This window comes from Echiichthys vipera, assembly GCF_963691815.1.
Source record: "Echiichthys vipera genome assembly, chromosome: 1".
NCBI lineage: Eukaryota > Metazoa > Chordata > Actinopteri > Perciformes > Trachinidae > Echiichthys > Echiichthys vipera.
The window spans coordinates 27,821,235-27,833,717 of NC_139826.1; the positions used below are offsets into that span (position 1 = coordinate 27,821,235).

The 12,483-nt window shown below is 38.4% G+C and overlaps 1 protein-coding gene across 1 annotated transcript in view; it reads left to right on the forward strand.

The window, feature by feature from the left end:
- The window catches only part of LOC310947143 (glypican-6-like), a gene marked incomplete at its 5' end in the record, with an annotated part of 155,210 nt that overhangs the window by 78,780 nt on the left and 63,947 nt on the right, over positions 1 to 12,483 (forward strand). The window contains one exon of the mRNA XM_083913841.1: positions 359 to 750. Within this exon, the coding sequence (XP_083769967.1) occupies positions 359 to 750 (392 nt within the window). The remainder of the gene's footprint in view (positions 1 to 358; positions 751 to 12,483) is intronic.

Here is a 12,483-nt window from a genome sequence, read left to right on the forward strand (position 1 = left end):
GAATATTTTGTTACAGTATGGAATCAGAACCTTTACATTAATCATTCATAGTCCTTGTGGCCCATTATTTCTGCTATTAAATTATTAATGATTTGGACTGACTTTCTTCACATAATCAAGTAGTTATTGTTGGCATCTATACATTGCTATTGTATATGCAGACAGGGCCATAAAATGAGACATTAAAGTACAACAACAGTACTCTGACGAGATTATACGGCGCTATTATGCTTCCGAAGCCTTTTGTTCAGTTTATATTGTAGGAAAAGACATCAGATACTGTAAATATCAGCCCAATGACCCAGCTGTCTGTCTTTTCTATCCCTTCCTCCTCTCCCCAAACCATCCATCCATCTAGAGTTTTTCTTGGAGCTGCTGGACAATTCTGAGAAGTCTCTCAACAGTATGTTCACACGGACGTACGGGAAGCTGTATATGCAGAACTCAGAGGTGTTCCAGGATCTGTTCACAGAACTAAAGCGCTACTACACAGGGGGCAACGTCAACCTGGAGGAGATGCTGAATGACTTCTGGGCCAGGCTGCTGGAGCGCATGTTCCAGTTACTCAACTCCCAGTACCACTTCACAGACGACTACCTGGAGTGCGTCAGTAAATACACAGATCAGCTAAAGCCCTTTGGAGATGTGCCCAGGAAACTGAAGGCCCAGGTCACCAGGGCCTTCATCGCTGCACGGACGTTTGTCCAGGGGCTAATGGTGGGTCGGGAGGTTGCCAACAGGGTCGCCAGGGTGAGTTCAATTTTCTTCTCATAGCTGTTTTGACAGTTGCTATGATGCTGTGCTGTTAGAGAGATAGTTTACCCATTTTAATCCAGTTCTGTGTCAAGGTAGGCATTGTGTTCAGTTGAATATTGTTTGGCCTATCTCTGTATCAGTGATGTGCAAAAGTCTGTCTCTATAACACTCATTTGTTATCATGAGGCCATATTATATGATTATTCTAATTGACTCACACAACAGAAACATGGTTTAAAAAACATATTTAATTATTCATATGATACTATTTTCTGCTGCACATACAAATGATACACACAGTATAAATGGTCTGCCCACTGATACCTTTTATCTGCACTGATTTATCTACACCATTCATATTTTCATATGTTCTTAACTCTTTGAAATATCTTCACTCTTTGCATCATACTCCTTTAGATTAGACTGCATCTGAATAATTGATAAAAGCTCAGAAAATAAAAAGCAAACATTTTGATTCCATATGAAGATCAGTTTTTTAGATGCACTTGATCTGAGGGTGTGAGGACCAGTACAAACTTTCTTTCATATGACTGGTACTCAGCACACAGAGTACTCAGTACACAGTGTGTTCCACATCTCAGAAGATTCACCCGCAGACAGCAAAGCTTTGCAAAAGAGGAAAGATTAAAGCACATATCCCCTGAGATTTCTGATGTTCTTTTGTTTGCAGTGGTTCTCTTAGCTATTCTCATTTTGTTACTTTTTGGACATTGTGTATCAGGGAAATTAGTGATTTTCCACACTGACAATTAATTTGATATTAATGATGTTTTTCTTTGCTGTTGTTTATGGTTTGGTTTGAGAAAGTGGTTGATTTGATTAGGAAAAATAAATATGTTTTTAGAGCATTATCAAACACTGGAGATTAGAAATGCGTTTTTAAAGGCTTTACGGATGTGTTTTCTAATTCCATGTTAAACACAGAAAGTTACGCAAATATTTTTCATCTACGTCTAAACTGTAAATATTATATAACCAAAGCTGTTTGCTGTTGGTGGTGCAATGCATTGCTCTGCTTTATGAAATAGATGCAAAAACTGCCAGGAAACTTAAAACTAGTAGTGACTAGTATTTAAAGTCAACTGTCATCATTTAAAATATATATAACATTTAGGTTTAATACAGAGGGAGTCAGAACATTACACATAAAGGTATAAGATGGCTTAGAAAGCTAAGTTTAAAAAATGTCAATACATAAAAAAAATGTCGTCCCTCACTTATATCCATCAATATGCAATACATTTTGTTCTGTTGGTTAAAAGTTTAGAGTTTATAAAAGACAATTCAAAGTCTACTTGGACACTTGCATGGAATAAACAATCAATCAGGGAAGAAAGCACTCTTTACATATTTCCATATTACATATTAAACTGTGAAACATAGAGACCAATTTAAGTCCTAAAGCCATGGATTTGTCTTTAGAAACAGATACTGTAACTGGGTATTTTCAACCCTTATTCATCTACTTATTTCATTCAATTGCTGATAAATCGTGATGACGGTTTCATCTGGAAAGATGTCGACCCCTAAATCAGTATTCTTCACTTGCAATTGAACACAAATGATATTAAACTGTAGTTGTTTCACTAGTTCAAACATTGTTTTCTTCAGAGTTTAGCAGTGCAGTAGCGGTTTTATCTGCTTTTAGCTTGAAACAGAGGAGACGAATTTTCAGAAAAAGTTAGAGACCAAAAAATTGATAAATAATAAATATAAATTAATTAAATTTATAATTTGCAAGTTAAAGGTGTTAATCTCTGGCTCTACAGAAACAGGTCATAGAACTGGGTAGGTTGTAAACCAACCCATATCAACTTATATGACCACAAATAAATCTTTGTTATATTACAGAAAATGCTGTTTCAACAAAAACTATATAGTCAGAAACAATTAACTAATGATTATTAGCATAATTCATTAATCTGCTGATCTATTTTCTTGATTAAGGAATTAATAGTCTTGGAATGTCAAAAAGTAATTAAGAAGAAATTGTTTCTGTTTTTCAGACTCCAAGGTAGTGTCTTCAAATATATACATTTTTTTATTTATGTACTCATTTAATAAAATAGCAAAGGAGCCAATTATCATGGAACCACTAATCAATTATCAAAATAGTTGGCATTTAATTTTCTTTTGATCAATAAATCCTTGCAGCGCTACAATTAAGATGACAACACTACTGTGAATAATATCACTTCCCTGAGATATTTAACGTAACTGTCAAATTGGGGCACTTGATTGAGCAAAAAAGGAAATAAATAATGGGGAGAGTCAATTTAACACCAACCCTGCATAGAACTAAATACGCTTGAGCTTAGTGTTAAATTAGACACTAATAGATCTGTTCATAGAAATGTAAAATTAAAGAACACGCTTGGCTACTGTCAGTCATGTAAACTACATCTTCAGAATGTTAAGTGTTTTTTAAATGAAAAACTTTTCACTTTTTTTTGTTATTTTCCATATAAAATAATGTGGTCAATTTATAAGAAAAGTGTGGCAATAGTATTAAAAAACCTCATTATCTTTACAACTAGACATTCAAATTCCAATTTTCTTTTCATTAGACCAGACACTAAACTGTTGCCAACTTGCATTATATTATGTCTGAAGGTGAACCATCAGCTTGATATATATTATCAACCTGCTCCTGTACCCACATATTTGGGGCTTGTGGGAATTTGCAGCATGATGGTATGTACATAATAAAGTGCTCAAGTATATCCTCCCTGCTGCAGCCTGCTGCCGTATATCATCTCTGAAGAGTCAGTCATCTAAAATTGTTTATCATTGTCTTTTAACTTGCCACTGAGCCAGCCTTCCACCATGCCTCTGTGGCATTTCAGCCATTTCAGATGGAGACTTAAAATAAGCACCCCTATACATCTGTCCTCGGCCCAAAAGGCCCCCTCGCTCTGGATCAAATCCCGTATTCCTTGCTTCCTCATCAATTATGAAGTGGAGCCAGGAAACAGTGTGCCATTGCTGAAGGCTGTCAGGCTGGTGAACAACCATTGAACTGCAGGTGAAGAGTTGCTTGACATGACAAATCACCTTGACCTAAGAATCACCCTGCATACTTGCTGCTTTCAGCGACAAAAAGCCATTTGCATTTCCTTACTACACACTCTTAGGGCCATACCAATTTCTCTCTTCTAAGATGTAAGCACAGCACTATATACAAGGCACTTTGCGGTCAATTTCACATCCAAACAGTAAGAAACAAGGGTTATATATTTTATGGTGAAATGCTATATATGTGTGGTGTTATAGCTGCAATTACTCTATATTCAGGAATCAGTATTTTGCTGTATTTCGTCATTCAGCACTTATTTTAGCAGATAACTCATGAGCAAATGGCTGTCGAACGCACGTCACAGCTGGACAAACTGCTGTAAAGTGCTTTTTCATGAACCATCTGTCATGAGTTGGTATACTTTTTACTTCAATACTGTGTAGTATTATTCTATATAATGAGCATTGGTGGAAGGCGCATTCAGAAACTTATCTCAAAGGGCAAATACAGTATGAATATGGGAAAATAATCCAGCCAATAAAATTTACTTCAGTAAAATAAAAACAAAAGTAATTTCCAGAAAAATGTACCTAGTCAGTCAAAAGACTGAAAATAGTCATGCAGAATGTGTGTGTTCAATTTAGAGCCAATAGTGATTGAGCCTATGGCCCATTGATGAAATGTCGTGCACTAAGTAGTATTATGAACCGGGTGTCTTGAGACTTTCTTGGGAAAATTCCCCAGTGGCACACAGTTAGTGAGCGTTTCCATGATCCAGCAGTGGGTGGTCTGCCAGAGAGGGTAAGTGGTGCTAACGCAACAGAATTGCTCTTCAACTCATTTGTGTGTGAAGTGGTGTACTGTATTTTTTTGGTCTTTGCTAGCATTTTAAGTAAACGGTTATCATGTCCAAGCCAACAAAAAAAGAGCAATTACTAACAGACAATTAGGGCTTTTCACGAGCAAACAGCAAAGGTGGCGTAATGCCACCTCAGTTGTTATTTCACACAGAACGTCAGCATTACCAATGGAAAAGAGGCATCAGCGTCTAGTCTGTGTGAACAGATCTGCACCAGTAATCAACCACTCAACCACAAAATGCCAACTTACAGTAATGCATTATAGTAGCAAAACGTCAGTAGTGAGAAAGACAGAGACAAACTGCAGCACCATGCCAGTGCCTCTGTGTTTGAGAGAGGGGAAGAGACAGTGGTGTATTGCATACAATGTCGAGTTATTAATAACTTTGGCTACTCTGAAGGCTGCTTTGTCACTTTTTGACCTGCCTGTGGGTCGACTCGCGCATCACTACTGTGTGTCGTTCAGTCCTGCCGGCTTTCCCATTCACATAGACATTGGCGCTACACTGTTGCCTGTTTTGTGATTACCTCCATTGCTGGCTCAGAGGTGCAACAGATCTGTACCCCCATTCTGTCTCTGTGCCTTTAACAGAGACGCTGGGGTGTTATATAGACGGCCATGCAACAAACAGGAAGTGTGAAAGGGGCTACTAAAACTACGAAAACAAGTGCAACTGAGATCCAAAATGACACCTACAAGTACCTCTTCTCGCCATAGGTGCCCCCAAAGAGAATAGAGATGTTTGAGATTGTAACCTTTGGTACAGTACAAGAATACATGTACTTAGTTACTTCCCATCACTCAGAAATGTTTTAGTTTTTGGAGTACTTGTGGAACACAGGGATATTTTACCTTGAATGTGCAGTTAAATTATATTTCATCTCATTATTAATACAAAAGACACCTTTAGAGTCTACATGAATCAAAGGCTTCTGAGGTTTTTTTGGGATCACCATAACCATTTTACCTCCATTGAAAGTTAGTAAATTCTTAAAGACCTACAGTAATTCTTCTACCCTAATTTTGGGAGTTGGGGAAGATAAAATGGGTGCTGGTCTGTAAGAAGAATGATACAAATTTGCAGAAAATATTACCGCGGCTCCACCACAGGTCTGTAGTCTGATTCATGAAGTGTTGCATACTGTGCATAGCCCCCTAGTGAGTTGCTTTAACTAGCCACCATTAAGGCTCTAACTCAAATATCCAAATCTGTTGTGAGATCCGAGGTTTGAAAATGACAAAATGTGCCTTTTATATGAAATGGCTGCTTTCAACCATCTGTCTATACAATTTTCCACATTACTTTTAAGCAGGATGGTGCACTGATGATGATGAGCCATACATAATTACTGCTTGCAGACAGCTCTGCATGCAGTCAAGTCCAAACAGGAGAGATATCACCCCATAAAATGGGATTGCGCTCAACTTGTACTGACCAGTTTCCTGGATCCCGATCCTGGATTAAGAGCAGAATCTCTCTGGATTACAGTTTATGATGACCATTAAGAGTTTTATCCTGGGGGTACTTAAAACACAGTTCAGCCACATTAAGACCTCTTTAGAGAAGATTGCGGGGATTTGGACCTTTTCAAAGGTTTAAAGTTCAGGCATTTAGAGCACTTATCACTCACTCTGCATACGCACAGGAAGCTGGTCTAGTCCATGGTACATATTTAGTTGCAATGATATAAGGCATTTTGTACTAAGGGATTTGTTTTTGCTGATGGCTTACACTGTCTTGTTGATCTCATTATACACTCATTTCCTACTACAAACTGTCAAATAATTTGACAGTAAGCTCCAGGGCAGTTTCTAATCTTTACACAACATTTACCTTAGATGAATGCTCTGCCTGATTACACAGTTATATATACAGTTTTTACTGACATCTGAGAAATATCAGGATCAGGATGTGGTTTCCATAGTTTTCTTGGGTTTCTTTTTTTTCCTACTTTATGTACTCAGTGCCATATATTAGTTTAGCCCACCAACTGTCGAGGCAAAAAAGTCAAGTACATTCAACACACATAATAAAAAACAAACTCAGCTAGCAGTGTAACTTTGAATTTTTAACAAATAAATGGGACTAAAGTGATGGAAACACGATGTCTAAGACATTATTTGTGTGCTGCTCTTAGGTTTTAAATCATTGACTGTATAAAAAAGATGGCTGTTGTGTCTCCACTTCATCACACTGTACAAAAGTAAGCCAAAATTTACTGTTGTTGGTACACTTTGTTAACAACGCAAAAATTGTTTTGGACGTTTTCAGTATTTTCTTTAATTTTCTTAAATTTTCTATTAATGAATTAATGGGGAAAATAATTGGCAGATTGATCAATAATTACAACAATTGTTGTAATTAAGTAAAATTAAATAAAGACAATTACAAAACACCCAATAGGTTTTTAAACTAAATCACACCCAATGAGGTGCTCATCAAGGACGCTTTTTGACATAGCACAGCAATGCTGGTGCAATCGGATACAGTTATCTTACTGTATGCGTAAAGAAAAAGAAAAGAGACACAAAGGCAAAATGCCTTTATTTAATCAACAAAGTGAAAATATATGAGTCGCATGTAGCTCAGTATCTGTATTTGTGATTAATATTTTACACAACCAGAAAGTGGACTAAAACAATTTGACAGCACATTCTGCTCAGGGCAGATTAAGTGACCTCCATAAGAGAGTATGGTTCGTCCATGTTTCTCAGCTAAGGCCCACTTCTACAGATGCATCGGACAAACCTTTCTGTCTGTCTCTTGGTCTCTCTCTCTCTCTCTCTCTCTCTCTCTCTCTCTCTCTCTCTCTCTCTCTCTCTCTCTCTCTCTCTCGCTCTCTCTCTCTCTCTCTCTCTCTCTGTCTGTCTCCTTCTCTCTCGCTGGCTCATAGCTAACACAGCTTGCTGGGGATAAGGCCTCCGCCACAGTGCTGTGATGGCAGATGGCAACTGGCTCAAAAAGGTTGGCACGTCATCGGGAAATGTGCTGCACCAAAGATGTCCTTTTTAATTAAAAGATTTTGATCTGTGGTGAACTGCAGAATGTTGGAAAAAATGAAAGACAGCATGTGGTCTGAAATATAAGGACATGATATGAAAGGATAATAAAGGAATATACAGAATAATTCTCCCTACATTATATGCTCTTTAATTTCCTACCGAAAACTCTAAAAGATACAGACTCAGTCAGCCAGCCTCATATGGAGTGGGGAGACATTTAGAACATAAAAAAAGGGCGGAAGGAAAGAATTTTTAAAAAGTTATCTCTATTTTCTGACATGTTCAAGAAAATATCTGTCTTATCAAAAAAGTAGTGAAAAAATGTCACATCAGTAGACTGTGCCAACCCGGAACACGTTTTATGAGTGCTTTTTTGCACCTTGACTTACAGTGTATGGCAGCCACCACATCTTTATTTAACAAGCACTTAGACAAGGTTGTCAGCACCAGTGTTATGACATTTGTTCAGAGGTTTCTTGGCAGTGACATGAGACCTGTTTACCCCTGACATTCAGGCTGGGGTGAAGACCTTCAGATTCAGAGTCCAACAGAGGGTGAGTGCTGTGCTTTAATCCATGAGGCACCATGGGAGAGGGATAAAATATAGTGTATGCAGGTCTGGTACCCACCAGAGATGCTGAATGGCTCATGATACGCTGTGACAAGTGATCAAGCGGCATGGGATTGGCTTTTAACATGTTTGCACTTGTCGTGGTGAATTAAAGAAACAGTCCCAACTGCTGCTCCAGACATGCCACATAACATGGTTCATGTCAGAGTAAATCAACGGGCGATCCCATGCCTCACCAAAGATAGACACTTGAGCTGACTCATGTGGGTCGCTGGGCCTGCCGTGTACCACTGGGTTGTTTCGAGGACACAGCCTCTCACATGTGGATTATTCTGTCAGTCTCAGACATTCATTGATTTGACAGGAAGAGATTTTATCGAGCCTCTCTGGAATTGTCTTTGGCTCCATCTTACATTTAACATGGTGAGTGGAGGGAGACTCTAAAGTTCACAGAGAAGCAAAGGAAGGAGACGTGATTAGGGAAAAGTACAGAATGCAATAGACCGTGTTTTATTATCAATGACAACTTTATTATATACACTGTCATATTGTGCACAGTCTCTGGCTGTATGTACCAAAGGATTAATATTCATCTCAAGTTTACACATTTGCTTATCTTAAATACACACAAAAGGATGGTGCAGCTTTTCTGCCCGCTAAACCTGCAAAAATAGACAAAAAGAAACTGTATAATTCTCAAAGCACCCACAAAGGGTGGAATGCACCCCTAACTGTGCTGCCATGCAAATAGCATCTCGATGCTCCAGTGCTAATTTGACACATTGTAATGACGTAATATACATACATTTGGTGCAGAAATTGGCCCTTTTCTATAGTAAGTTAATGAGCCTAATTACAAAGACAGTCCAAATCACAAAGAATAGTGCTGATAGCCACCTGAAAATTAAAGGGAAATTATCAACGTCTTAAGAGAGTTTGTGGTAGTGAAGCACATTCATAAAGGGAGGTCCTCCACTTCATGCCATCTTCTTTTACAGTTACAAGGTGGTCATTTGAAAACACCAACAGCACTCACAGACAAGGATATTAAATCCCAAATATGTTTTTTCTCTGTTACAGTTAAATTCCTTGCCTGAAGTTTTGAGTAATGCCTCAGCACCTTGTCCGTCAGGACCTGTAGCTTGTGGTCGAAAAATTTAATTTTCTTTTTCTCTTTGCCATTGTTTCTATATGGGATGGGAATAAGATGTGATTGATACCAATGCTGTTATCAATTCTGTTTGTTGGCCTCCACAGGTTTTCAGGTTTTCATTTGTACATCTTTCCTTTTTATTTAGGTTTTCAGTTTTCAAAGAAAAAAATCTGCTAAGCCTACCTGTGTCTGTATGCATATCTTACTGCACTACAGATATTTGTGATTAAAGTAGATCTTCAAACCTAACTCTATTGCCATTATTTCTGTCTCGTAGTCACACCACTAACCATGTGCTCAGTCCTTACTGCAGCGGACCGAGTTCGACTCCCACCAGTGGCCCTTTGCTGCATGTCATCTCCTCTTTCCCTCTCTTCTTTGCTGTCAATCTTCAGCTGTACTTTCAAATAAAGGCAAAAAGCCAAAAAAAAAAACATTAGCTCATGTCAGTGCAGCAGAAGGATGGTGTATGTTTTATTGTTATATTCTGTGAGCATAAGCCAGCTGAAGTTATATATTGTCTCTTGGAATTTTTTATGGATGTAATCCTTTGGATAGGAAGAAATAAGTGAAGATAAGTGTCATGCCATAACCGGTGGTCACTGGCCTCATAGTTATGGCTTACAAGGGGCCTGCTACACCTACCAGTAAACCTACCAGGGATGCAAACTCAGATCTCTGAGGTGAAAATAACATGTCATTTTTGGTCTTTTAATACTCTTACTGTTGTCACTCTATATACTACTCCCTCTTACTGTTCCTTCAGAGCGACCTGGATTGGGGATCCAGTTAACCAACAGAAAAGATGATAATGGCCTACTGAGTCAACTAAGTGCTATAGTAGGGCCATGCCGCCTCAAATCTAACGGCCAAATCAGCTGAGTTTTCACACAGACGTTTGGTGCAACTAGGCACATGTTTCTCTATGTAGCAGATGGGAGTCTGATTTGCACAGTGACGGATCACTCATATTGCCATCGACACTAATGGCTGTGGAATTGAGCGGGGACACTGGGGCACCAATGCAGTCTTACATCCATGTCCAATCAGTGCAAAGTAACACAGGCCTGTCACAATAATTATGACGGAACTATTGAGACAAGTTTTTGGCGACAGTCTCACTGTCCCTCTAGTGTTCCCCTTGATTGGCCTTGGTAGCTTGCAAAGTCATTGTCATTTCTCACAACTTCATTACTTTGTGGCACAAAGCAATCTCCATCGTCTGTGCTCTTCCCACTCTGTTAGTCCTAAAGGGAGTTCACGCCATATGTGCATGACAACACCCTGCCGGATAGACAAGGTGATGTCTTCCAAAAGTGTGTGTTCGAGGTATCGTTCATCATGATATTGAGCCTTGCCTTTTATTATAATGATTCAGTTATCTTGGATATGTCTTATTGCTGATATGGCATTCAGGTGAGTGTAATGGCTCCCGACTGTGTCCTTTTGTACAATGAAATTAGAAGTGGCATGATTTATTATTACCCGGGCTCATTGCATTTATAATCTCACATTTCCAATCCTCAGTAAAGTTAATGCTCAAATCAGGAGTCGGGCAGAAACAGTGACTGCATATTCAAGCTGCTCTTTTGGAGCAACAGACTAATGAGCAGACCACTGTTTATGCCTCAACCCACTCTCATTTTTAAAGTGGAGTATTTCTCTACAAAACACTAAACATGACTAGGTACATACACTGGGGTGCTGTACTTAAGTAATGGAAAAAATATGTATAAAATATCATGCGTTAGTGTAAAATATTTGAATTAGCTTCACCCGGACCAAGTACAACAGTAAAACAACTTACACATTAATGCATAGGTAAAGGCAGTGACGTCTCATGAGGTCAGTAACAGGGCACTGAGTTATATGACTGAGAGCCATTTCAGCATCAGAATGCAACCGTTCTGATCATCCTTAATTATAGCACATAGACCAATTATGTTTCTGTATTGTGTTCAGTTGTCAATAACCATTAAAACCAACAGGTGGATCAATATCAAGCCAAAGATAAACTTATATAATATGTACACCGACCCACCAATCTGTAGATCTAACGTTAGGCTACTTTCCTGGTGAACACATCAAATACAGGTTTTTGACTCGCCCTTTTAGGCCTTTTGTTTAATCTCTGGCTCTTGAGTGCAACAATAATGAGAGCCGAAAGATAGATTCCTGATAGTATGCCTTTAAATGTTTCAAGGTAGAAAGGTTCACTCCAGTGTGACTCATTGAAAAAGCATACAGAGGTAGCAGTACAGTCCCTGACTCTTTTCATTTGTAGCAGTACGTTAGAGGAGAATATAATACTTTTCTGTCCCTTTTGTTGATTGATTGATTGATTGATTGATTGATAGTTTGGTTAAGGCTGGAGTAGTCTTCCCTCTTGCTATAACTTCGGTTTTGCTTTGAAAATCCGCTTTTGATGTCTGTAAAAGTATAATTTTAATTTAGAGCGGAAAAAAACAACAATATGCTGAAACATTATACTTTGTAACATGGGTTTAAATTCCTGGAATGCAATGTATTTGACACACAACGCACGAGTGTGACTTACGCAGTGTTAGCAGATCTTTTCTTCGACTAAGAAATCCTAAAAGTAAGTGAATGCTGTACAAATATTCTCTCATTTTATCTACACTGTGTTCAAACTTGGAGATAATGAAACAATTCTGTAACGGCTGAAAACCTGTGTAGGGTTTTTTTCCACACAAAAATGTTATCAGAAATCATTAAGGGAATTAATAAAGAATCGGATTTATACTGCCATTGGTATATCAATAAAATCGGATCAATTCCCATCCTAATTTTTGGATTTTGACTTGAAATGGAGTCATATTGCAATATTGATACTTTTTACTTCAGTGGAGGAAATACCTCCTCCAGGACTGCAAAACTCACACACTGACTCGCATACAAACACATGCTCTCCATGTGGCGTGATCATAGCACTTAAACATCAGATGAGGAGATTAGTGCTGTAATCTCACTCTAGATTTGAGGCATCTTGCGCCCCAATCCTACACTCAGCCTGCTGTGAAATATTCCATCCACTCAACTGTAAATAAGTGCTAACAAGATTATCAGATTACCCTTCATCCA